Source organism: Pezoporus occidentalis, unplaced genomic scaffold (genome assembly GCF_034315485.1).
Source record: "Pezoporus occidentalis ecotype Australia unplaced genomic scaffold, CSIRO_AGI_Poc_V1 ctg59, whole genome shotgun sequence".
Classification (NCBI taxonomy): Eukaryota; Metazoa; Chordata; class Aves; order Psittaciformes; family Psittacidae; genus Pezoporus; species Pezoporus occidentalis.
The window spans coordinates 4,065,510-4,092,762 of record NW_026915932.1 but is presented as its reverse complement, the minus strand read 5'-3'; the positions used below and the strand labels follow the sequence as shown (position 1 = coordinate 4,092,762).

The following is a 27,253-nucleotide window of genomic DNA, read 5'->3' as shown; positions in this document are numbered from 1 at the left end:
GGCTTTGCCAGTGAGGACCGAGGCAAAGAAGTCATTCAGAACCTCAGCCTTCTCCAAATCCTGTGTAGCCAGTTCTCCCAAGAGCTTCCTGAGGGGACCTACGTTCTCCCTAGTCTGTTTTTCATTTGCTATGTACCTGTAGAATCCCTTCCTGTCACCCTTAATACCCCTAGCCAAGTTTAATTCTAACTGGGCCGTAGCTTTCCTAACCTGGTCTGTAGCTTCTCGGACAACATCCCTGTACTCTTCCCAGGCCTCCTGTCCTTGCTTCCACTTACTATAAGCCTCTTTTTTCCTTTGAATTTTCCTCAGGAGCTCCTTATCCATCCAAGGAGGTCTCCTGGCCCTGCTGCTGCACTTCCTGCTGGTTGGGATGCAACACTCCTGAGCTTGTAGCAGGTGATCCTCGAATATCATCCAACAGTCTTGGGCCCCCCTGCCCTCTAGGGCTGTATCCCATGGAACCTTACTAAGCAGGTTCCTGAAGAGGCCAGAGTCTGCTCTTTTGAAGCCCAGGGCAGTGAGCTTGCTGCACGCTCTTCTCACTGTCCTGAGGATCTCAAATTCAACAATCTCATGATTCTTGTTGTGTTTTTTTTTCCTTTTGGTGTAAATACTATCATGCATGGGTAGTGGAAAAGATCATTAGCACTGTGAAGAACCAAAAAAAAAAAAAATTAAAAAATAGGTCTTTCATTTAGTGAAAATATTTTTATTTGGCTGTATTTAGCAGAAGGTTTGCTCTCCCTCCCCCCACCCCCCACCCCATTTGTTTCCTCATTATATCTGATTTCTTATGCTTCCATTTTCTCAGTACAATATATTAACACCTTGCACCTCATCAACATTTACCAGTTGAGGCTTTGGGAGCATTTACAGACATGAGTTAACTAATCCTCACAACAATCATTAGCAGTGGTAAGGTGGTCTGCATTTTCGGAGAGAAGATCAACTTTTTTCAAGTTTCTCTTTGATTTTCAGTGTCCAGTTTTTATTATGCTAGGCTTGATGAACAGATGTGTCTCCGCAGTTGCGTTCCATGCTTTTCAAAGGAAGGCTGGTCGAGCACTCAAAATCTAAAGCTATTTATGAAAATCTTTAATACCTTGTTGAAGGCCACACAAAAAGTGAGCAGCAGAATCCAAAACTGGGAAGAAGGCACAACTTTCAGCTACGTGCTGTAACTTGAGACAGAACTCTTTGTAACTTACCTTTGGAATTGAAAACCACAATCTATTCCCTTCTCCTTACACATTATCCCCCACTGACCATTTCCAGCAGGCTTCAACCTCAGGTACTTACATTCTGCTTTTTACTAGCAAGTTTTACATTTTACTTGAGTGTCTCCACAGTCATCAATTGTGTATCAATCACATACAATGTCTTTGGGTGACTGTGATGGCCTTAATGGGAAAAGAAAACAAACCCCCACAATAAACCCACAAAAAAACAACAAGCAACAAGCATGATTTTATCTTTGAGTATTTAAAGCAAGCTTCATGGAAAAATCTAGTATGTGACTGTTATAAGGAAAACACCCTCAAGTCCAAACTGGTCCAAACAGAAGACTAAATATGAGCTTGACATTAATACCTTCTTATCAGTAGTGCATTTGCATAGAGATTCTTCATAAACACCTGCAAATTCACAATTATACCTTGCAAACTGTTCAAGCAAACAATAATTTTACAACATCCGTTCAGTTCATGTAAATGATATCTTCACCATTGGAAGATACTGGCATGAAACACAGACAAAACCTTTTCTTAGTTCGGTTAACACTGAAAATTGAACAGACAATCACAATGCAAGTATTTTAACAAACAATATAAAATTTCACTGGCTTTAAAAACATCTAAATGAGAAATCTTGGTTATTTCAAATGAATTAATTACTAGACCCTATATTTAAAATGATGCATTTACAGAAATTCAGATGAATTAGGCTTCTTCTATAACACGAAATACTGGAATTCTGATAGATTGTGCAAGTATTAAAAAATATTAACATCTTAAATGTTAACATTACAATTTTAAATAGCCTTGCAAGTGCAATGTTATAAATATTAAAAAAAAAAAAAACAACAAAAAAATAAACTCATAGCTACAACTTTATATATGGGTAAATGAAAGTGCTTTTCAAGTATTTATGTTCATTTACAGTTGGATTCTCTAGTATATGTCAGTGCTTAGATGGTACAATTTAAATATCAATCTTTTTAAATTTTGAATGCATGCATTTAACTGAATGGAATGAATGGTCCATTTGCAGAAATTTGTGATAAATATTTCAATATAGAATATAATTTGTGATAAATATTTAAGTAGGACTGTTATAAAATGTGAATAATATTATTTTTGTTATCTATAAAATAACTTGAGCCAAACAGTAATTTTTAATTCCATCAAAATCCCAAATTATGATATGGTAAACAGTTGTTCTTCAGTAGAGACAAAGGCGTGTGAGCATAACAGAGGCCAAATAGTGTTAACTTCTGAAGAATTTAAAAGATTTCATGATCTGTGCCAAAAGCCATGGAATATAATGGAAACTTGCCAACACTTTCAATTAGTCAGCCCTTAGCCACAGTCACTGTGGAGAACACAGCCTGTGCCTATCACCACTGTACTGTCTGCCTAGTGTGTGGTGTACCTACTTTTCTGGCTAGTCAAGAGCCATTATTATTGCAGTGATACAAAAAAAGACTGTATTCCTGTTTGACAGTCAGAGGAAGGGTGAGGTAAGTGGGGAGATACTTGTTTATTAGACAGGAAACCAAACCAAAACAACCCAAATGAATCATTATATTTTTAAAAGTGCACTGAAAATATTTCCTATTGAACCCTATCTTTCATAAGTGCCAGATTTTAATCTTAAATTAGACCCACTTGAACACTGAACATATGTAAGTCAATATTAGAGCATTTAGTTTGTCCTGTGGTTTGAAAAGCACATGACACAAGGCAACATTAACATCTTCCATTAAAGATGGGGTGATGCCACAGTTTTATCATGAAGATGCAGCTCAGAAATGACAATAATTCAGCAGAAGCCCCTGCAGACTGCCATTACAAGCCTTCTCCATCAAAGTGCTTTGCATTTGCCAAAGACAGAAGTCCAAAAGTCAAACTGTTGCCCTACCTCAACACAGTGCTGCACTGGCAATTTATAATTTCTTTTCAGGTACAGTTGGACTATAATAAATTATAGCTCTTCTGAGTTAGGCAAATCTTTGTAATAAAAACAGAGTTTCATGTTCAATCAAGAGTGGCCACTGTTTAGACTGGTCTCTTCATGCAGACCTGACATCGGCTGATAATATTTTCTAGTTCTCCCGCTTTCAAAGTCTGTGGCAGAGGTTTCCTAAATGAAAGAAAACAAACATTTACTTAAAAAAAAAACAAACCCCAAGTGAACAATCAAAAAGCAACCGAACACCAACACACCAACAAACAAAAAACCAAACAAGGAGAGATGATGAAACGTGGGATAGAGAATTCTTGACAACACTGAAATCCTTGCCTCACTTAACACATCTTTGTGTTACAGAATGACTCAGAACCTGACAAAGAGGGATGTCTAAACTGAGGGAAATTAGTAGCGGAACCCCTACATGTTGTGCAGACAGTTATTATCTCCTTGGACACTTGCAGCATGGATGCGATGCATGTGGATGCAGCGAAATACAGTTTACCTGAACATTCTTCTTGGATTTAACGATGCCAACCAGAAACTGTAGGAATTTGTATAGTAGTTGCACGTCCCCCTGCCATGGCACTCTATGAATGGAATGGCTCTAAATTCTTCCAAACAAGATCCAGGAGATGCCAATGCTTGGCCAGAAGCTTCTGAGCCGGCACTTGTGTACTGTAACCACCAACACATTTTTTTATGAGATCTGGTCTGTCAGATTTTAGTAAACTGCAGGTAAAAAAAAAAATCTCTTTCTAAAACATACCATATGTTCTGCGGTATATCTTGGACAAAACAAAATGAACACAGATTAATTTTATTAAACTTATGATGAAGCACAGAAGCTTTATGAAAATTCAAGCAGTTATGGCATTTCCTAAGTGCCTGCAAAGACCTTTCTCTGCTCCATGAAAAGGCATGATACTAACTAGTACAAAGACTAGAATTTATCTGGCTTCTGTCCACTTGAGGACTAAAGTAAGCCAAACGCCCTGTTTTGAGTGTGTTCACCTTTTTGGTTGCATTGATTACTTCTCCAAACACTAAAAGTGAAGATGGCATTTTCCTTCTTTGATCACAGAATCATAGAATAGTTAGGGTTGGAAAGGACCTTAAGATCATCTAGTTCCAACCCCCTGTGCCATGGGCAGGGACACCTCCCACTAAATCATATCACCCAAGGCTCTGTCCAACCTGGCCCTGAATACTGCCAGGGATGGAGCATTCACAACTTCCCTGGGCAACACAATTCCAGTGCCTCACCATGCTTACAGTAAAGAACTTCTTCCTTATATCCAGTCTAAACTTCCCCTGTGTAAATTTTGACCTGTTACCCCTTGTCCTGTCACTACAGTCCCTAATGAAGAGTCCCTCCCCAGCATCCTTATAAGCCCCCTTCAGATACTGGAAGGCTGCTATGAGGTCTCCACGCAGCCTTCTCTTCTCCATGCTGAACAGCCCCAACTTTCTCAGCCTATCTTCATACGGCAGGTGCTCCAGTTCCCTGGTCATCCTCGTGGCCCTTCTCTGGACTTGTTCCAACAGTTCCATGTCCTTTTTATGTTGAGGATACCAGAACTGCACACAATACTCCAAGTGAGGTCTCATGAGAGCAGAGTAGAGGGATCATGCTCTGCTGGTCACACTCCTTTTGATGCAGCCCAGGGTACGGTTGGCTTTCTGGGCTGCAAGTGCGCACTGCTGGCTCATGTTAAGTTTCTCATTGACCAACACCCCCAAGTCCTTCTCTTCAGGGCTGCTCTTTGATGTTGGTAAATGCTTGTAGAAATAGCTCTAAAATAATTTACAACAGTAGAAAATTGGCTAGAAAATAACATTTAGGTTTGCTGATACTGGAAATAAGCAAATTATTTTAACCAGATGCTGTAAAAATTCTCTTATTTTTTTTGAAGTTTACTATTATTACTACTTAGGGCCAAATCCCAGGAGAGACAACACTTTTCACACTAGACCTGAAAGGACTTTAAAGCAGAAAGCAGGAGGGTTTAATTCTCTCTTTTACTCTCATTTGCTGGCAGGCATGGATAACAAAGATGAAGTGCTACATTCCCTACTATAGATACACCCTTATTCCCATAATGAGTTCTCAGTTTGCAGTCACATTATGAACTTTCTTCACTTGTATCTTCTTGTGGCACCAAAATTGCTGAGGTAGTTTTTCAAAACAGCGTTCTGTATTTGTTTTCATTTTAGCTTTCTGTGGAGTTCATCCCCAAGATATGATTTATAAAAGAATGGCCTGGCATGGAAACGTGTCAGTTATTTCTGTGTATTTGTGTTTAGGACGAGTTTGACCACTCCACTTCCTTAACCCCTTTCCTAGATTTCAGCATGACCATGCACTTACTTTTGTTATACTAAAATCCTGTGGTTCTCTTTTCATCTTTTTCCCTTTTTTCTCTTGCCACCTATTTTCGAGGTCAGATTAGAATAGATTTTCATATGTTTCTGGCACTGAATAAGAGCTAATAAAATGATTCTCTACTTGGCAAAGGAAAAAAAAAATCCAACCAACCAATTATTAAGAAGCAAATGAGGTGTGAGAAGATGAAAATGGCAATGAAAGCAAGATGAGGTAAAATTAATAATTCAAGTCTTTCTATCCTTACCATAACAAAAGAAAAACCCTTCCAGAGAGATACCCAGCCTTCTGGACATGCAGGAACTACAGTTGTTTGGCTGTGAACTGCTATTACCATTGCAGCTCCTTCACAGACAACACACCTGCAAGAAGAAAGGCACATGCATTCAGTGCAGATATTAGGGAAAACATGAAACCAGACAAAAATTGTACCTTCTAGGATAGTAGCTACCTAATGGCAGGGCTTAGTATAAATGTTGCAACTCACACAGATTTTCCTGTTCAGTAAACAGATAAGTAAATTGAAGGCAATCCAAATGCTTTGCTTTGCAATTGCTTTACAGTCTCTACTATTAACACCAGACAAAAACTGGTAGAAAATGGGAATTAGTCCCACAACATTTGAGCTTCCTGATTTTGCCTTTACTGAAGTAACAAGCTAAATTTACCTTCTTCTTGTGCTCACTACTATAGGTTATTACAGTTTAGATCAAAGTTCTGTACCTTTATTTGCTAAGATCAGAAAAAGTAATCTTTATTTCCTAGAAAAACTACTAGATTGCAACAACTGGGTAGGGCAGGCTAGAAGACAGAGTCCAAAGCTTGCCTTCCCATGTTTGATTTTGGTACACTTGGTCTTTCATGCTTTTAGAGCTTTTCCTCTTGAGATGCTCTTCATCCTTCTCAGCTGTTCTAAAGCAACTAAAAAGAGACACATTTGCACAAGGGTATTTCATTTCAGAGAACCTTCAGCCCCAATTTACAATGCTCTTCACCAATTACAGTAAACATGACACATAATTGAAGGCAGAACATGATTCGTACTGCATTCTAAATAATGAAACTGTCTTTATTTCATTTTAGTCTTCCTCCAATTACAACAATAGATTTTGACAAAAATCATTCCTATCAGTAGGCTTGTGTGCCATCTTCTCAAGTCAGCTATGCATATTAATCCCTGTGGCATACCCTAGCTTTACTTTAACCTTTCTTAGAGTACTACTGAATGCATGACATAATCAGGTGAGTAATCAAAAATCAAGTGGTTAAAAACAGCGCTTGTATTGGCTGAGATGGGCAGGCTTGCCTAAGATTTGCCATTCAGAACAGTTTATGATGTCTCTGTGGTTACAAGCCAGAACAGCTAAAATTCTTCCACTCTTACCTGCTTATATGGGGCTCTAGTGCCCTGCCAGAAATTGGTGCCATGTCTACTGGCATTACTGTTGCAGTTGAGAGCCAGTATGAGTAGTCATTGCGAGAAGCAAAACTGCAAACATCATTGGTGTTACAGAATAAGAATGGCATGGTGGTAAATCTCTGCAAGCAGCTACCAGCTGTTCCTGAAAGACAAAAGAGGAGTGTTTTGTGACAGGTAGGATATTAGTGCAGTGAACAGAAGACACATGTGATGGTATACAGTCTACAGTGAGAAATAAAACTGTTGGTAACTATAAAGAGAGAAGTGTCTGTATAGTGGAATTATCTGAAAGCAAAATGTTTATGGTATATATAAAAAATAAAGGCTAAGAACAAAATATGTTAAAATAATAATATATTCTTGAACAGTATTGGTCCTTGATGCAGTAACAGGGATTCGGCTGCTTAAACAAAAGCTTCTGGTGCTGTTTTTGACACCCTAAAGCATCCCATTTGGTGTCCAAAAAGGCAAGATTCTCTCTGAGACCTCATGTGATTACTGTCAGACCCGTGCAGATGTTGTGAACATTTATACTAGACATCTGTCCATAAGTAACTGAATTCCTCCTCAGAAATATCTAGGGACAGCAAAAAGGGAATATAGGAGTGCAGGAAAGAATGTTGTATTTCAAGCCATGATCCCTGAATTGACTCAGAGCAGCGGACCACTCTGGAGACTGATGGTTGAAACCAGTGTGCAACTCGGACACTTAGTGTGAGTTTGGTTGCATGACAACTTAGCATGATGGGACTCTAAAGAACATGATCTGAAACTTTTTACCAATACAGTACCAAGATCTTGTCCATGTGCTCGTTCATTTCCTTGTACAAAAAGCAGTGAATAACCAACATAGAGCTGCGATGTCCCATGTGGGCATGAAGGAATCCTTGTTGATTGACTATGCCGGGTAAAGATAAAACCTCTTCTTGTTGGACCAGCAATGATAGTACCTGGTGATCCAGGTAACCCCTGTAGACCTGGAAAGCCAACCAGTCCAGGCTGTCCTGTGAAGGGGAAAGAAATAAGACTACAAATATTATAATTTTATTTGAAATTTTAGTTCATTTGAATTATTGGAACTACTTGAAAACTAACAAAAAATTATCAGTAAGAAGACACAACTTGTAAATTGGTCATATTTATTGCTAGATGTATTAACTCTGTCAGACCTAGTTCAGGTAGCTTTACATTGCATAGCTTCATCGAATAGCAACGTATTTTAAAGAACCGTGGCCATTTTTAGAAAAAAAAATTGTATAAACATTTTATAGTGACTAAATATTTAATTGTATTTTGATGTCATTAAAAGGCACACTGATACCTAGCGATTTCAGATGGATAAATAAATATGATTAATTAGAGAGGAGCACAGTTAAAGCATTTTTTTTTAAATTACTATTCCAGTTGTGGACATGCGTCTGTTAAAAGCTAAGAATGTGTTTGCATGTGCTTGTGGCCCTAAAGTGACTGTAAATGTCACAGAATCTCAATACATCAAAGAGAAAGGATTTACAGAAATCAGGAATACAGTTTATCTGTAAATTCAGGAGCAGCAGTCAAACATAGATGTCTGCCTTCCTGTACCTCTTTCTCCTGGAAATCCCCTGTGTCCTTTTGGACCAGGCAGTCCTGGTTGACCTGGATGACCAAATCTTCCTGGTAGACCTTTTACTCCTTTAGGTCCTAATTGTAATCGAGAAAAAAAACAGAATCATATAGCCTTAGTTATTCTAGATTGTAATAACTGTTAATGAATAAAGTTAAAATCCTCATGTAAATGTAGCTGTGTTAGAATAAAAACAGCATGAATTTGCTAAGTTTTGAGACTGTAGCATTACTGTCACTATATTTTCTATCAGAAAGATTACAAGGAAATATTGACTGTATTTCAGAAAAATAGTATTCTCATAAGAAATGTTTTCAGAAACCAAAGCAAACAGCTTTATCTTTTAGCATGTGTCATGCAATATAGGTATTTAAAAAATACAGTAACAGGCCATAATCGTAGAATCATAGACTCATAGAATGGTTAAGAGTTGGAAGAGACCTTAAAGGTCACCCAGGTTCACTCCCCCTGCCATGGGCAATTCCACTAGACCAGGTTGTACAAAGCTGAGTCCAACCTGGGCTTGAACATTGCCAGGGATTGGGCAGCCGCGGCTTCTCTGGACAGCCTGTTACAGTGCCTCACCACCCTCGCAGTAAAGAACTTCTATCTTAATTTACCCTCTTTCAATTTAAAACCATTACCTGTTGTCCTGTCCCTATACTGAACTTGTGCAAAGTCCCTTTCCAGCTTTCTTTAGGTACTGGAAGGATGCTATAAGGTCTCCCCAGAGCCTCCTCCTCTCCTGGCTGATCAAGCCCAACTCTCTCAGTCTTCCTTCATAGGAGAGGTGCTCCAGCCCTCTTATCTTTGTGGCCCTCCTCTCAACTCACTCCAATAGGTTCATGTTATATGGACCATGGTTTGTGATTCTATAAACATTGCAGCTTCTCTGTAAAACAATTTTAAGGCAAGTATAAAAGAGCAATTCTTTAGTGCCTGCTTTGTTATGCTAGAGGCAACTGTCATTCTGGATTGGGGCATGCCTTCTGGTAAGCCTGCTTCCTGGAGGAGTTCCTTTCCTGTGGTGGAAAGTTGTGGTGGCCAGGCACCCACTGCATATTCCCCTCATCCTACCTTCACTTTGCTTTCCCATTCCTCACATCCATGGCAGGCTTCACTTCCAGTGCCAGTGGAGAAGTAGCCAGCTTCTGCTTTCCCTTTTCCCATCCCCAGAGTATGGTGGACACAATAACTTTGTAGCACATCTAGAGTACTTCTATTATGCACGGTAATTTCCCCGTGCATAATGGCATCCTGAGCATGTTTCTGGTTGTATTAAAATGGTGGAAGTTTTGATCCAAGTTTACTTTTTATTCCATTACTTTGCTTAGGCTCATGTTGAGGGAGAACTTACTCGCTGACTGCGAGGTTGGAGGGCAGATGGAAAGGACAGATTATAAATACAAGGTTGTTAACAAGGTACAAAGTTGTTTTTAAATATGGAGAGGTATTTTTAAAGATGCATCCGTTTCCTATGCAGAAGCGTGTTTTCCCACCAACCCAAACTGTTCCACTAAGCAGCACAAATGTGTACAGAGATAAAAGTATAAACCACCTGGAAGTCCAGGAATCCCTTGAATTCCTTGGTCACCTAGTGTTCCTGGTATTCCTGGCAGTCCAGGAGGACCCTTGCTTCCTGGGATGGAGAATATTTTCCCAGGGACTCCAGGTGGACCTAGCAACAAAAACATAATGAAGAGCTTTGCTTTGTATTAAAAGAAAGCAAACAATCTACAAAACAAATCAACCTAAGTCAGCTGGTATTAGAATGAGAACGATTGGTTACCATGCTTGCCCTTTGGTCCCCTTGGCCCTTCTGCACCTTGTGGTCCAGGGGGTCCCCGATTACCCTTTTCTCCTAAAAAGGAAGATTGAAGATATGTCTGTTAATTTAAGATGTCAAAATCACTGCCGAAGTTTCAGACTCTTATTAAGGAGTCCTGCATGATCCATTCAAACTTCCCAAAGAGTAATACAGCCTGTAGACTCATTTGAAATGCGGAAGCGGACTTCTACATCTCTGTCATTACTGTAGAATTTATAGTCCAAGTGCACTCAGTTTATAAGATGTTTCCTAGTCTATATAATGGCTGGTTCCACAAACCTGACTTAAAATCTCAACTTTAGACTATGTCCCTTTTATCTTAGGTGTTTTTGTCACTGAGTTTGCAGGTCAAGTGTTGCCTTCAGTGATGCTGTGCAGTTCAACTTCTTTTAAGTCCTACTGTCAGTTATACTGATGGCTGTTAGGAGGGTCATATAGTTTTGCAAGTGTTGGAAGCTTAATAAGTATTTCTTTTCGTTGTGCAAAACATGAAGTTACACTCAGATTTTTTCAGACCAGTATTTCTGTCATCAAGTCAAGCATTTTGACTGACTATGACATTAAATTAGAACTTTTTGCTTAAGAAAAAGCATAATTACTGTCTGTACGGTGACTTCTCAAATTACAACAAATTTAAAATACACAATAATTAACATTGAGCACAAAGCAGTAGGCTAAGCATGTAATGACAATTCTTTGCCTCTGTAAGTCGTGCAATTGAAAAATGAGAATACTGGAGCGATGTAGACCTGTATTAGATTTAAATCACTGGAAAAAAACTAAATTAAAAGGAATTTTAGCCACCTACTGATCCAAATGTCAGGAATATGGAATTAATGAAGCCCATCCATTTAACAGTTCATTTCCTGATAAACTGGTAAAATAAATTGTAATTGGGACTATTCTTATGGCAAACAGAGGACCCAGTGCTCTGTGTTCTAATTATGATTAAATGCTCTTGAGTTCTATAGCTAGGAGGTTGCCAAAAGCATCTAGCAGAGGTATGGCATTTCTAATTAGCAGAGTCAGTCCCAAAGTCCTTATACATTACTAGTCACTAAGGACAAACTTGTTTTGAATTTGCCTGGAATGGAGGCTATTGCAGTTTCAGCCCTTTCTCACTTAACATCAGTTTGGATATACCCATAGCATCTAACACAAAAAAAATGCTCTCATAGTGAAAGCTTTCTCTTATAGCTGACCTATACCCTGCTGTTGATGCAGCAAACTCTAGGATGAGGTACTGTAACACAAATACTATTATAACACAACATGTAAACAATTTTTTTTTAGGACTCAGAAGTGTATGTAGAGAATATGCATATACCTTTTACACCTGGGAATCCAAGGAATCCTGGGGCCCCTCTAGCGCCAGGATAACCTGATCGACCTTCTATTCCCTGGAAATCAGATAACACCAATAATAAACAAGAAGCAGACTCTGCAGGCTATGATATACGTTTTGTTCAGAATATTCAAAGTATTATATTCATAGAATATGCTACAACTAGAATTATCTGCTTCATTTGTGAGCATGTTATAAATAATAATTTAATTGTTAATATTACTCTGTAATACAGAATGGCTAGGGAAATATCATGCCAGAAATTCATGATAATTTCATTCTGGTCCGCTTAACTCCATAAAAACTACTTTTCATAACCATTTTAATATCTTTCAGCTATCACAAAGGGTTTGGGGGAGGATGAGGGTTTTTTTGTTTGTTTGTTTTGGTTTATTGTTTGTTTGGTGTTGTTTATTTTAGATTGCCCTGGGTGTTATTTTCATGGTAAGAACAAATTAACAATGGACTAAGAAACAAGCAATATTCCTTTCACTGACTTTTGGACCTGGAGGACCAATGTCACCAGCTGGGCCTGTTGGCCCTGGTATGCCATCTGCGCCTCTAACTCCTTTGCTTCCTTTCATGCTGAGAGTAGAAAGACCAGGAGGCCCTGGAAAACCAGGAGCACCTGTACAGAAACATCAGAGTAAGTAAAGACTACTGCCAACAGCATTTCACATATATTACATACAATGTAGTACAACATTCAACAACTCTATAATGGCACTCATGTTTACCACCTCAGTGATTACCAAGGGAATATACCCATTAAGAAAAAAAAAAACAAAAAAAGGCCACTCATTTTTCCCAGCCTGCTAATTTAATCTGAAATCAGAGCTGAGTTATTGCAGTACTCTATAGCAGTACCACTTTTGGAGTAACCTCCAGTTGTAGTTATGCCTGTAATCATTGAATCACAGAATCATTTAGATTGCAAGAGACCTGTAAGATTATCGTGTCCAGCCATTAAACCTAACACTGCCAAGTCTACCACTAAGTGCCATATTCACTTTTTGGATCTCAGCTGCCCTACAGACTACATGGACAGAAAGCAAAATAATGAAAATCCAGTGGACTGCAAAGCTTGGTGTTATTTTAATTTACATCACACTGCATAGACCATCATGGTATTTCCAATGATAACACTACGTTAATTGGTAAAGAAACTGCATATTTAATTATGAATTTCTCTTGAGGAAAGACCCCCTTCCACCTTAAGTTCTGGACAGGCTGAATTCTACTTGCAATTATCAGTATATCATCTCAGATAAATAAGGAGTTACAACAACACACCTGGTCTTCCATTTGCACCAGCAATACCTCTGTTCCCTTTCTGACCGGTAATTGCCATGCCTGTTGAGCCTTGAAATCCAGGTAACCCCACTAAGCCAGGTGGTCCAACAGGTCCTTGGTCACCCTGATGACCTTTCATACCTGGTGGCCCAGGAAAACCAGGCAGTCCCATGTCCCCTTTGATTCCTGCAAAGAGTAAGTATTACATTTGGTGAGAGCTGTCAAGATGATCTGACAACACACAATATTTACTGTACTGCAAAGGTGGGAATTCAGCCTTTGGTTTTAATATGGAGAAGTCCTCAAAGCCACCTTGCTACTGTAAGGCAAAATGGTTGTGAGAAGACAGGACTCACAGCAAGATAGCAGTACACACCACTCTTTTTTCTCAAAAAAAAACCTCCATTTCAGAAATTGCTCATACAAGAGAATAAACTTGGGAGGAAGGTAAAAAGACCACAGCAGGGACTATTTCTTGATGTATAAGTAGAAGAAATGCTTCTTTGAACATCAGAACTGGCAAATCCTTTTAAACTACACTTCAATTAAAAGCATCAATGTGAGTACCACAAAATAAGAGACTACCTTAAAAGGATATTTTTGTAAGGCTGATCTTCAAGTGCAAAATCTATATATGGAGGATATGAAGATTTATTCTTTTTTAAGTAAAGCAAATCACTGCAATTCAACTAGTACTAGAAATAGATGCAAAACCTAAAAAATCGGAAGAGTCCCCTCAACTTTCATCAATATAAAAAGCAAGATGAACAAATTTAAATTGCAGTTGATGCAGCTTTCTTATAGTATGCTTAACATTCAGCAGCATCATCTGTTTTCATTAGAACATCCTCTGTTAATCAAATTATATTTCAAAATAAAATTTCAAAAGCTCTAGAATGTGTTACATTCACAAAACCATAGAAGTTTGCTTCTTCATTTCCCTTTTATAATAATCCTAACTTTTATATATAACACCAAATATAACCAAATGTAACACCCAATCATTGATCAGAAGCACAGAATTACTCTTTGTTTTCTCTGACACTCTTAGTGCCATTCCAAGCATCCAAAAGCAGGAGGTAGCTTAAAGATGATGATGATGATGATGATTCTGGTATGTAAAAATTAAGCTTTTGCTTTCTGCAAAGATAACTTACCTCTCCGACCAGGAATACCTCGAAGGCCAGGGATTCCTCTCCCTGGTGCTCCTATAAAATATTAGGTCACATTATGCTCAAAGTCCTGAATAATTGTTAGAAAACATCATCGTTATCTAATATTTTACACATTTCTTCAGAATTCACTGCATCAAGATGTAGATTTTAGTTATAGGTAAAATATAATTTAAATTATTATTTCCATTTCTTCTATACAGAAATAGAAATTAAATTTGTTTTTCTTCATAGTAGAAACTCTTCAGTCAATCACATTTGAAGTACATTCTGCAATAATAAGTTTTGTCTATTTTCAGAGGAAAAAAAAAAGAAGAAAAATCTGCATTTGAGTTAGTTACTAAGAAAAATAGAAGAAATGTAAATACTAAAAAAAGAAAATACGTTAACAGTGATTACTTCACACATACTGTGTACTATGCCTGCCTCCTCAGTACCCTCTTTATACTAATATGGAAGTATTATCACTGTAAAATATGAAAACACTTTCTGTCGGGATTCAGTGGAGGACTAAATCTATCTGTAGACATTGATGACATCAGGAGTGACATTTAAATGACGGAATGAAAGGGTTTACAATCCAAAGGCTAGGTCATGGAAACCTTCATGCAAGTAAACACTGTGATGTCTTTTATGTTATTTCCATGTAAGAGAGGAGACTCCTTTAAAAACATTTTGGTTCTTTTCTTTCAGATTAAACATGTAAGTACTGTTAACAGCAATCCTTTGGCTCTTGCAGACATTAACATTATTAGGTGATGTTATGACAAATCGCATAATAGAGCAGTGACATATGCATTTGGGTTGTTGACAGCATATAAAAGTTCCTAGGAAAAAACCTGTGAATTATGTGAAAGTGAAAACCCTTCTACTTATAAACTTATCTGTGGCTCCACAGAAGCTCCATATTAATCCTTCTCAATTAATTCATGTCAGTTTAACTAGGGAAAAAAACAACTGTAAACCAGAATGAAAGTATTTCACTGGTGTTACCTGGTTCTCCCTTTACTCCTGGGGGACCAGGCATACCATCCTGACCTTGATTACCTCTTTCACCTACAGGTCCATTTTTTCCAGGCTCTCCAATGGCACCTGTGAATTACAATGGACCACAATATCATTTTCACTACTATTATTTTGCATTTCAAAGGGAGAAGATATGAGTCCCCTTTATTAAGATTTAGTTAGTTCAGCTACTTTAGATAGATATAACTGTGTTGGTATTTAAACATTTGTAAAGAGTAGCACATAATTTTTATTGAACTCACTAGACTTAAATGGATTTAATACCCCCGCTATTTTCACAGGCAATGGCTTTGTCTTTCAAAGACATTTTAGGACTCTTCCTTTGACTTAACCCACCCTAACTGGAATCCGTAGAGGCAGTGTGGTTTCTCTCCCAGGCTTTATTACAAATTCAAGTTTTTCTAAACAGGGAGTAGATTCTGATCTTTGCTAACTCTGTTGGTAAGTCAGTGCAAGTTCACTGAAGTCTACAAAACCACAATATTGTAATTCTGATTCAGATCTCCAAATGTAAGAGCATCCAATGTTCTTTTTGAAGACAATGACTGGCGCTCACTTTATTAAAATCTGCATTGCATAACTGTTGCATTTTACACACTCCCCTTTAGGTATATTTTGAATATTTTAAACTTTTCTGTTGCTTTAACAAGCAACTATAACTCTGTCCCCTCCTTCCATTTCATTTTGTTCTCCTCATCTAGCTACATCTTATTTTAACGTTCCTTCCTTACAATTGTGCGGAGATCACATCTTAAAACCACCAGATTTAAAAAAATAAATAAGTAGAAAAGAAGGTGAAGTTTATAGTAGTGAAATAAAATTAAAACCTGTTGCCTCAGCTGAACTCGTAACATTGAAAACTGTCTGCTGAAGACCTTCACTGCAACCAGAGAAGGTAAACAAAGCCTTGAACTAACATAAACAGAGACTGCAACTGCATCAGTTACATTCTAAAAAGCTCAAAAGAACATCAACTGCCTCGTTCCAAAGAAAATAAAAAAAACAGGGGCAGTGATCTGGGAGAGATGCACTACACCATACCTGGAGGGCCTCTAATACCCTGTTGGCCTGGGCGGCCCTGCTGTCCTTTAACACCAGTATTTCCAGGAGGGCCAAGCTTTCCTGTAGGAAGAGTGTGGGAGAGGAGAAAAAGGCATTATCACTAGATCCAGATTCAGTCTGAGAATTTTGCTATCATTTCTGCTTCAGACTGCTGCAAAAGATCTCTAGCTGATGTAAGGCAGTATGGCTGCACTGACTACAAAGGAGCTCTTAAAGTTTACAGCAGTTGAATATAAATATGCCAAAGCATAGGCACTTTGTGTAGTTTACTGACAAATTATCTTCTTTTAAAGGTATGTTAACATCTCACCAGCCCGCCAAAACAAAACATACCTGGGATTCCTGCACCTCCAGTTTCCCCTCTGGTCCCATGTGGTCCTGGTATTCCTTTATGTCCTGGATGACCTTGGGATCCTTTTTCCCCTTTGCTGCCCAAAATTCCTGGGGGCCCTGGATTTCCCTGAGAAATAGCAGTTGCACACAAACAGGTGAAGAATCATATTACATTAAATACATTAGATTCCATATTTGAACAATAGAAAAAATCACATGTAATTTTACGGGTTAACTATGTGTAATCATAGTTCACCATGATTTTCAGACAAAAATCAAAGTAGACCAACATGAAGTCTTGTCATAATACCACTGATCTTTTAAACATAGCTAGAAGATCTTTAACCTGTACAAACCAGCTTCAGTCTTGAGATGTTTTCACTGGCACACAGACTTCTCTTCAATTTTATTTTAACAGCTCCTCTTTGATCCAAATATGCATTCCTTATATGATATGCAGCTATACAAAATACTGAATTGCATATTTTTCCTTAATTCCTACTGATTTTCATGACAGTAACATTGTCCTACCCAGTTAATACAGAAAATAAACAGCTAATTTAGACAGATTACAGGAGTTATAGTTTAGTTTACAACCTCAGCAATGTACTTCAGATAAATTCATATGTAAAACGACTCCTAGTTGTTAACCAGAATATGTGGAGTAAAACTGTAATCGGTTGACCTAAAAAATATTGTTTATTTCTTAGCAATATATATTGGTAAGAAGAAAAAACACAATTCATCTTAGGTAATGATATTACTAGTCTGTCAAAGCCCAATAGTACAATTTTAGATTACAAAACTTTTGTATTTGCTAAGATTATGTTTTTCTATACTTTTTAATGTACAAGTATTCCTACTGCTGACCGTTTAAGTGCAAGTCCTTGTTCTTGCTGGATTAGCAGCTTTTACATAAGCAAAGTTATTTGTAAACATGGACCACCTTGCAAACATGAAATTCTTGCACCAAGAAAAAAATGAAATATAACAAACTCAAAAAATTTCTCACAAGTAATGACCCAATAGAATTTTCATATTTCTTATCACTAACAAATCATCTACTTCTGCAAGTTCTGCAGCTCTTGCTTACATGTTCTTGTGTTGCTATAGTCAAAGACTCTGCTTATTGCCTAATATGACAGTATTTCCATTGCCTTTATACCTTTGGACCAGGTTCTCCTGGAGGCCCAGCAGATGGGTACCCAGGATCTCCTTTGTCACCTGTAAAGCCATCACAGCCTGGTGGACCAGGGTCTCCTGATGGTCCTGGAAAGCCTGGAGATCCTTTCTGTCCTTTTGCACCTGGAAAAATAGATACTGATACCATTCTTAAAAGGATCATAACTGCATACCTCATCTTGTGTTTAGTGAACTACTGCTTATATATTCAAATATTAATTCTTCATTAAAGTAATTTACATAGCCAGGGATTTTATTTCTAAACACATTTAAAAGAGGTTCTTACATGTAATAATATATACATTAAGGTAGTTATATTTCATTTACAGAGAGGGGCAGGTGCATTCTGCAAGCCAAGCAAATGCTGGGGTGGTAAGATTATAGGTACTGCAAAGAATAAATCCCAAGGTTGTGTAGTGCTTTTACAGTAACTGCTCAGATCTTTGCAAATGCTTCTATACAGCTCTATGAATTTGCAATAGGGCTTGACAGAAAATGACCTGGAAATCCCATGTCCCCTTTGTTTCCTGGTCCACCTGGGATTCCTGGTTCTCCAGTAACCCCTGGAAGACCCATAAATCCTTTGACACCTGCAAGATGAAGAAAAAAGTGTCATCTACACGTTTGCTTCAGACAGTGGCTGGCTGGCAGAGCTTTCATGAATACAGAATCCTGTACTGCACACCTTGTGATATTATTTCATAAATCAACATGCAGCCTCTTGCCCCCTCACACAGATAAAATTATCATTATTGTTGTCAAAAAGTCAAGGAAATAACAAGCATCTTATGTATCGACACTAAAATTAAGGTTTGTGACCACAGCACTTAGGGGCAGCAACAAAAACATACTTTTGCAAATTTTGATCAAGATAATGAACTTGTATTTACAGAGTGGACCCTCCTTTCATTGAACCCCTGGGTTCAGTCTGGTTCCTGCACACGTCAGAAGCACATTATTATATTATTAATCACATTACTCATTATGCACTTCTCATGACTAGTATATTCATGAGCTTTTTCTTATATGGCTTAGGCACCTTTCCCCCCACTCACTTATCTTCAGCTTAATTTAGCTAAATTAGCTTTCAGTTTAATGACTGCAAGATCTAGTTGCATTTGGAATGTCCAGATGTATAAATTCCAGGGTAATAGCCATGCCTGACCATTTAGGCAGGTAAGGTGTTATTCATTATTCCATTAAAAGTTAGGGACTAGTGGAGCGTTTTTCCTGTGCTGGCTACATTGCAATCACTGCAAAGGATATTAATGACAGAGTATAGCAGTAATGTTATAAGGTTGTATAGCATGGATAATTGCAATTGTGAAAAGAACCATTTAGATTACAAGTTTAAATTACTCCTGTCACTATTTTTATGTATTATAGTATAATATGATTTTCAAGGAATAGGTTATCTCAAAGAATCAAAAATACAGAATACAGAGAAATAAAAATGTTTTATTAGCATTAATTTGAGAGATGCACTGTCTCTCAAGGACCAACATGTATCATTATGTGTGCGGTTATGGTAATGGCAGAGAAAACCTTAGTCATAACTTAGGTAGGTTTATAATTTATGCAGGTACTTTTTAAACCTGCCTTTCACTGAACATCTGGTGATGTTCAAAATAAAGTTCTGGTAACTTTCAAAATATAAGCCCAACATCCAGGCTTTGAAAATGGAAATAAAATCCACTCAAAATTAAAAAAAAAAAGCTTCTAAAATATTTTTGTAATTGTAATATTCCTATTTTAGAATTCTTACTTTTCTTTGCAATATTGGGAAGTTCAACTTCACTTTTATAAATACCAATTTTTATTCACTGGCCTTATCAGCTTTTAGAGTTTGAAGTCTTCATTATTCAGGATTTAATACTGTTTTCTATTTCTCATCCCAAAAAATGGTCTATATTTGGAACAAAACAAAGAATTATTTGGTGGTAGCTGCTATGACTTTCGAATAGCAGCTTTTGAAATTGCTGGTTTAGAATTCTCAGAAAAGTTTCAAAGTTAATACAGAGAATGTAGTGCTGCTGCTGGAGCCGAGTTAAGTTCTAAGCACTGAGGTAATATTATCTTTACTGTTGATGTGATATTGTTAATTTTCAATATACATATTCCATACCTGGTAGACCAGGTATTCCTTCAGATCCATCAAGACCTGGGGGACCCTGCACACCAGCATCTCCTTTTTCTCCTTTTAGACCCATTCTTCCATGAACTCCTAAAACAAAGTTTCATTTTAAAAAATACTACATAACATCTTAGAATACAAAGTTTTATAAAATTTATAAAATCTATAAAATTTGAAGTATAACTCTTAGAGCTAATTAGGTGGAGCATAGGATTTTCACTCTATGAATACACATAAGCAAGAAACAAGCTCACAGTTAATGCCTCTGTATTTTTCATATGGAGACAAAAGGAAGTTTTCTGAAAGCTTACATAAGAAAATGTGTACACAAAAGACCAGACAACATTAGTTTAGCATGTACGACTCATAGACAATCTATATTAGTATTGCAGACAATATTTTGCAATATTGTAAAAAATATTCTTCTGGCTATCAAGTATTTCTGAGCATACTCAACTTCTTTGAAATCCAGCATCTAGTTGGTAAGCACACCCATTTCTGTGCTCATGGGCTACTAAATGTATTAACACTTGAATGCATAGTGTATGTATATAAGCCTTCTAGTACTACTGACATATTATTACTGGTTTAACATTACAATAGTAGGTTTTCAAGGAATATGGATTTGTTGAAGTGAAAATATATATTCAGTGTATTATTGAACTATCCCATAAATAAAAAGGCAGTTACAGTATTCAGTAATACTAATTTCAAAGCCACGCAAATACTCTCAGCAGTACAGTCAGTTTCTTCCATGTTATAGAGTTCATAGAATCATAGAATCAGAATGGTTAGGCTTGGAAAGGACCTTAAGATCATCTAGTTCCAGCCCCCCTGCCATGGGCAGGGACACCTCGCACTAAACCATCTCACCCAAGGCTTCGTCCAACCTGGTCTTGAACACTGCCAGGGACTGAGCATTCACAACCCCCCTTGGCAACCTATTCCAGTGCCTCACCACCCTAACAGGAAAGAATTTCCTTCTTATATCCAATCTAAACTTCCCCTGTTTAAGTTTTAACCTGTTACCCCTTGTCCTATCACTACAGTCCCTAATGAAGAGTCCCTCCCCAGCATCCCTATAGGCCCCCTTCAGATACTGGAAGGCTGCTATGAGGTCTCCACTCAGCCTTCTCTTCAGGCTGAACAGCCCCAACTTCCTCAGCCTGTCTTCATATGAGAGGTGCTCCAGTCCCCTGATCATCCTCGTGGCCCTCCTCTGGACTTGTTCCAACAGTTCCATGTCCTTTTTATGTTGAGGACACCAGAACTGCACACAATACTCCAGGTGAGGTCTCACAAGAGCAGAGTAGAGGGGCAGGATCACCTCCTTTCACCTGCTGGTCATGCTCCCTTTGATGCCGCCCAGGATATGGTTGGCTTTCTGGGCTGCAAGCACACACTGCTGGCTCATGTTCATTTTCTCATCAACCAGCACCCCCAAGACCTTCTCCACAGGGCTGCTCTGAATCTCTTCTCTGCCCAACCTGTAGCTGTGCCAGGGATTGCTCCGACCCAGGTGTAGGACCTTGCACTTCTCATGGTTAAAATTCATGAGGTTGGCATCAGCCCACCTCACAAGCGTGTCAAGGTCCCTCTGGATGGCATTCCTTCCCTCCAGGGTATCAACCGAACCACACAGCTTGGTGTCATCGGCAAACTTGCTGAGGGCGCACTCAATCCCACTGTCCATCTCAGCGACGAAGATGTTAAACAAGACCGGTCCCAACACCGATCCCTGAGGGACACCACTCGTTACTGGTCTCCAGCTGGACATTGAGCCATTGACCACAACTCTTTGTGTGCGGCCATCCAGCCAGTTCTTTATCCACCGAGTGGTCCATCCATCAAATTGATGTCTCTCCAATTTAGAGACAAGGTTGTCATGCAGGACAGTGTCGAATGCTTTGTGCAAGTCCAGGTAGATGGCATCAACTAATCTACCCCTGTCCATCAGGTTTGTAGCCCCATCATAGAAGGCCACCAAATTGGTCAGGCAGGATTTCCCCTTAGTGAAGGCATGCTGGCTGTCACCAAGCACCTTGTTGATTTTCATGTGCCTTAGCATGCCTTCCAGGAGAATCTGCTCCAAGATCTTGCCAGGCACAGAAGTGAGACTGGCTGGTCTGTAATTCCCCGGGTCATCCGTTTTCCCCTTCTTGAAAATGGGGGTTATATTTCCCTTTTTCCAGTCATCGGGAACTTCACTTGACTGCTATGATTTTTCAAATATGATGGCCAGCGGCTTAGCAACTTCATTCACCAGCTCCTTCAGGACGCGTGGATGGATTTCATCAGGTCCCATGGACTTGTGCACGTTCAGGTTTTTAAGATGGTCTCGAACCAGATCCTCTCCTACAGTGGGCCCAAGGTCTTCATTGTCACAGTCCCTGCGTCTGCCTTCCAAGACTTGGGTGGTGTGGTCAGAGCTTTTGCCAGTGAGGACCAAGGCAAAGAAGTCATTCAGAACCTAATGGAACTGTAACATAGGTGACAACCCTAATTAGTTTTGAATTACAGAACAATAAATGTGTACCTTTTAAACCTCGTTCTCCTTTATTCCCAATATCAACCAAGGTCTCAGATGGTCCAGGAAAACCTTTATCACCTTGTTCGCCTTTTGCTCCAAGAAATCCTTTTCTTCCCTTTAGTCCTGGGAAGCCAGAAGAACCTACAAGAAAATATAATTAAATTTTCTAAAGAAACCTGGCTGGATGCTAGCATAAGTGAAGCAATGAAACTCCTGTCTTCAAGGGCAGCTACATATGCAAATATACATCCCCACTGTACATTCCAATTACTCCAGTGATTGGTGTCATTGAGAAGCCTAAACAAGCTTATTAATTACTCCAATCATCAATAAAACAACTACGAGCACAGATTATGGCAAGAAACAGTAATTATTTCTTATACTGAATATATGTATAATCTTATATCTGTTGAATATATAATACTGATATTAGATGAATGGGATGCAAAAAAAATTAAGCAAAAAAGCTCTCTGCTCTTTATTTATCAGATTACCAGCCACTTTTACACATACCAAAGAAATAGAAAAGGTGGCAATTCAAAACTGCTAAAAAAAATTAAATAATGTAGTAATTCAGCCTGCAGACTGCATATATACAGAAGCCAAAGACTTACCAAGACTCAAAGAAATTCTAGGATGACACGTGTACTCAAGCATGAAAACATACATCAAGAAGAATCACAAGACTAACTTTAGCATGGAAGTTTCTATAATCTAAATAATAATGAAGGCAAATGCTATGGCCACTTGCCTCTAATACCCGGGTTGCCTGGTCTTCCAATAATGCCAGGGGGTCCAGGAATTCCTAACAGGCCCATTATACCTGGCTCTCCCCTTGAGCCTGTGGAATTGAAGCAACAGCAACATATTTGCTAGTATTTGATCAGTGAAACAGAACATTACTTCAGAAAACTACACATCTGCCTATCATTTAAATATTTAATTGCTTATATTTTCTTATATGTATTGATCTCTGAAGCATGCTGTCCAAGCCAGCTTTCCAGTCGTTAACCACATGAACAGCATTTATACACACAGTAAACTCCAGACTACCTTAGATTAGTAGCTGCAACAGCTTCTATCAATGAATGGAATAACTGTTAGGGAGGACAATATATCTGAGATACCCACACAGGGATGGGAGATCTGTTATGGGTTGTATGGGAAAGACATTCCTTTCTGGCTCAGGAGTTGAAGACCAGCTAGGACGTGACAACTCCCCTCAAATGACATCAGAAGTGTCGGCTTGCATGACTGAGTCAAGTGGTACATGTTTATCATTTAGTTTATAGCTTTATAAAAATTATGTACCATCTCCTTCCTACAGAATAATGAAGGATTTGATACTAATGAAGAATCTGTGAGAGATAGGGAGCATTACATAATAGATTTTATTCTACAAATCAAATCTGAACACATATCTGAAAAACAGACAAACAAACCAACCAACCAATCCCTACAGGGATTAACTGCATTATTTAAAGTTAGCTCTAATTAAGGTGACAGAGTTTGATCTGACTTAACTCTGTTAGCCTCAAGATCTGAACTTTCTTTTTAAGAAAAAAAAGACAGCATTAACAAGCTATTTGTTTGAAAATGGATGCTGAGAAAGAACTAAATACCCTTCCATTATGCTGGGGAGTTGCTTTGAATGTCAATCATCTAATTTCCTACTGCAAGGACATTACTGTACAACAACCAATGTAAGGTACCCCTCTATTCTCAGAAGACTTACAGAAAAATCAGTACTGTGTCATAACAGCTTCAAGATATGCTTGTCATTTAAGGAATGATGATTTGTTTTATAGATAGATCTTAATATATACGAAAGCTGTTGATGGAAAAATATGTTGGCATATTCATTTTGGAAAAGCATGACTGACATTTTTGCAGAGACTGAATTTCTATGTCAAAACGTACTTGGGAAATCCTTACCTGGCACACCAGAGATTCCTGGCCTTCCAGACTGTCCCTTGGGGCCAGGTAATCCTGTATTTCCATGAAGACCTATTAATCCAGGTTCCCCAGGCAGTCCGTAGATTCCTGGGATACTCAAGCCAGGAGGACCTGGTTTTCCTTTTGAGCCTTGCGAACCTCTTCCTCCTAGGAAAAACGCGTGATGGTGTAGTATGGTACAACTGTCTGAAAACTAAGCCTTCACCTCTATCTTGCCATCATGAGCATGAAACTCTTGTTGAACTCCGTATGTTTGAAGGCTAAACATTAGATCTGTGAGACAACATACATGTTCAGGAAATGTAGGACAGTTGTGGGTTGTTTGGGCTTTCTTAAAGGGCTGTTTTCTTCCCATCTGAGGGAAGCACATCTCTTGAATGGGCTCACGGTTTTTCACATACTATCCTATAACCAATATCTAGGAACAGCTTCAGCTCCCTCAGGCTATTGGAAAGCAGAAACAAACCCCAGACCCACCCAGTCGAATTGCACAGTTGATTCAGAAGGTCCTACCTTGTGGGCCTGTAGCTCCCCGGCCACCTGGCAAACCTGGCAGGCCAATAAGACATTCAGCAGGTTTCCCTGGAAAACCTGGATCTCCAGGAACTCCAGGTGAGCCACGCTCTCCTAAAAGAGAGGAAATTGGATTCACAATCATTTAACTAGAAGTTTCAGACTTTGAGTGAGCATTGTTTGACTTGGTTTCCCTTTCCTTAAACAACTTGCTGTGCTCCTTGAGCTTGTTTGACAACAGTACCTCTTAGGCCATCATCACCATCATGTCCGGCACGCCCTGGTAGGCCTGGAAGTCCTGGAAATCCAGTATCACCTTTTAAGCCAGGAATGCCATGACTTCCTGGTGAACCCAGTCTACCTGGCTCTCCAGGAATAACCATGCCTGGGTCACCCTGCAACACAGAGAGAAATCCACTATGTTTTGCATGTCTGCCAAAATATTTCTCCGCTGTGTGGTCAGTTAACTTCTTTTATTAGGGTAATTTTCGCCATTCCCTGGGGATCTTCCACGTTATAACTTTTAGTGGCTCCAGTTCAGGAGACTGCTGGATGTTCCTTACAGACCAGCTGCAGGTTCCATACCAGAGTAATTCCTCTAGACAGCTATTGAACTCTGACTCCAAACTCTAAGAAATTGCTACTAAGCAATGCAAGATACTTTTCTCCATTTGGCCTTTACTGCATTGTTGATGCTTGCTGTAGTTGTGAAAAGCTTTGGATCTGTATCTAAAAATTTGGCTTAAGTTTGTGGAAACATAACTTTTCCTTTATTTTTATATGATAGTCATATTTTTATCAAAGCATTTATTTAAATAATCAAGGTCAACACCCAGATCTGTCTCAGAATACTCAGTCAGTTACTGGTGTTTTTTTAATCATTCTTCTGACTGTTGTTTTCACTGAAGACTGTTTTTATTGCAAATGTCCCATGTCTATTCCCTGAATCAAAAGTTTGAATTAGTTTATTGGCTGACTAATCTGCTGGTTGCTTTGAGTACCAGCAAATCAGTATGTCCATAAAGCAGGTCACTAGAGATGAGCTTATGCCTGTCAGTGATGATATACTTGGACCACAAAGGCCACTCCATATCCAGCTGTTCTGTGACATCAAATACAGATTAAATAATAATTAAAAAAAAATAAAATCCACAACCTCAAACCACACACTTCGCCATGTCAAATGACATTTGAGGACGCACACAAAAAAGAAATGCCATATCTTCAAAACACTTAGGTGCTACCATTTTTTTTTCAAATTTGAATCCTGATTACACAGTAGTCAATAATCCTATGTTTACATATGCCATCAGTAGAGTAGCTTCGGTTAATCAGCGAGAGTGGCTGCAGTATTACTTCCAACCTACTTCCTTTATGTTTCAATTCAGTGGAGCACTTAAATTAAATGCATGCATAATTGTCACCTCCATCAATTATGTGCTTAATTGCAATTTCTGAATAGCCATCTTTTCAGAAGCTATGGCGTTGCTTTTTTCTGTGAGGAATGTAATATTCTCCTAAAAACTGAGTACCGAAAGCATCCCCAACACTTGGACCTCTGAAGTCCAGTATCTGAATTTAAAATTTTGGCTTGAGCCCCGTTTTATATAAAGAATTTAATTTCATAGCTTGTGCGTCACTGATCAAGAAACATGAAAACTCCTGTATTCCTTACACTTAATTTATTTGCTCAGTGTCACATTTAATGAATGGGACCTATGGAAAAGTCTGTACTATGTTTCTAACCAAACCTTTTCTCCTTGTTGTCCTAGGTTTCCAGCTCGGCCTGTATCTCCAATCTTTCCTTCACAACCCGGTGACCCTTTGCCTCCTGCAAGTCCTTTATCTCCTGCAAAAGGAATTAAATGGCAGTACAGATGCTGTAGTTATCACCTTATTTTACAAATGGATATTCGTATGGATGCAGTTACAAGCCTCTTACACTAAAGTAGCTGACATGAGCTGAGGACAGCATCCTGATTTCAGAGTTGATATGACACACTGTATCTTGTTCTTTACCTAATCACTCAACATTGACTATAACACTTGGAAGTAAGTTAGCCCTCAGATGAGCTGCACCTGTTTGGGCTGTATTCCAGGAAACATCAATGTCTTAAAATATTTTCCTCCTGCCAGCTTTGATACTTGATTCTCTGAAATACTTTGAAATATTTCAAACTTCCAATTTATAAGCTTCAAAGCAGTAAATCACAAGAGGGCTAAAAACACTTGTCTGTCTGACTAATAATTATTGAATTTTAGTTTATTTTATATGTTG

General features: G+C 38.5%; 1 protein-coding gene across 1 annotated transcript in view; it reads right to left on the bottom strand.

Moving 5' to 3' along the window:
* Positions 1 to 1,454: 1,454 nt before the first annotated feature.
* The window catches only part of COL4A3 (collagen type IV alpha 3 chain), a 66,267-nt gene continuing 40,468 nt past the window's right edge, over positions 1,455 to 27,253 (bottom strand). Inside the window, exons 29-52 of the mRNA XM_062638912.1 lie at positions 26,727 to 26,824; positions 25,220 to 25,370; positions 24,976 to 25,089; positions 24,442 to 24,609; positions 23,258 to 23,347; positions 22,513 to 22,647; positions 19,968 to 20,066; positions 18,343 to 18,432; positions 17,826 to 17,965; positions 16,661 to 16,787; positions 16,307 to 16,387; positions 15,233 to 15,331; positions 14,225 to 14,275; positions 13,068 to 13,253; positions 12,272 to 12,402; positions 11,757 to 11,829; positions 10,391 to 10,462; positions 10,160 to 10,279; positions 8,580 to 8,678; positions 7,787 to 7,999; positions 6,960 to 7,137; positions 5,823 to 5,937; positions 3,695 to 3,867; positions 1,455 to 3,363 (exon numbers count right to left, since the gene is read on the bottom strand). Of these exons, the coding sequence (XP_062494896.1) occupies positions 3,279 to 3,363; positions 3,695 to 3,867; positions 5,823 to 5,937; positions 6,960 to 7,137; positions 7,787 to 7,999; positions 8,580 to 8,678; positions 10,160 to 10,279; positions 10,391 to 10,462; positions 11,757 to 11,829; positions 12,272 to 12,402; positions 13,068 to 13,253; positions 14,225 to 14,275; positions 15,233 to 15,331; positions 16,307 to 16,387; positions 16,661 to 16,787; positions 17,826 to 17,965; positions 18,343 to 18,432; positions 19,968 to 20,066; positions 22,513 to 22,647; positions 23,258 to 23,347; positions 24,442 to 24,609; positions 24,976 to 25,089; positions 25,220 to 25,370; positions 26,727 to 26,824 (2,888 nt within the window). The 3' untranslated portion in view covers positions 1,455 to 3,278. The remainder of the gene's footprint in view (positions 3,364 to 3,694; positions 3,868 to 5,822; positions 5,938 to 6,959; positions 7,138 to 7,786; positions 8,000 to 8,579; positions 8,679 to 10,159; positions 10,280 to 10,390; positions 10,463 to 11,756; positions 11,830 to 12,271; positions 12,403 to 13,067; positions 13,254 to 14,224; positions 14,276 to 15,232; positions 15,332 to 16,306; positions 16,388 to 16,660; positions 16,788 to 17,825; positions 17,966 to 18,342; positions 18,433 to 19,967; positions 20,067 to 22,512; positions 22,648 to 23,257; positions 23,348 to 24,441; positions 24,610 to 24,975; positions 25,090 to 25,219; positions 25,371 to 26,726; positions 26,825 to 27,253) is intronic.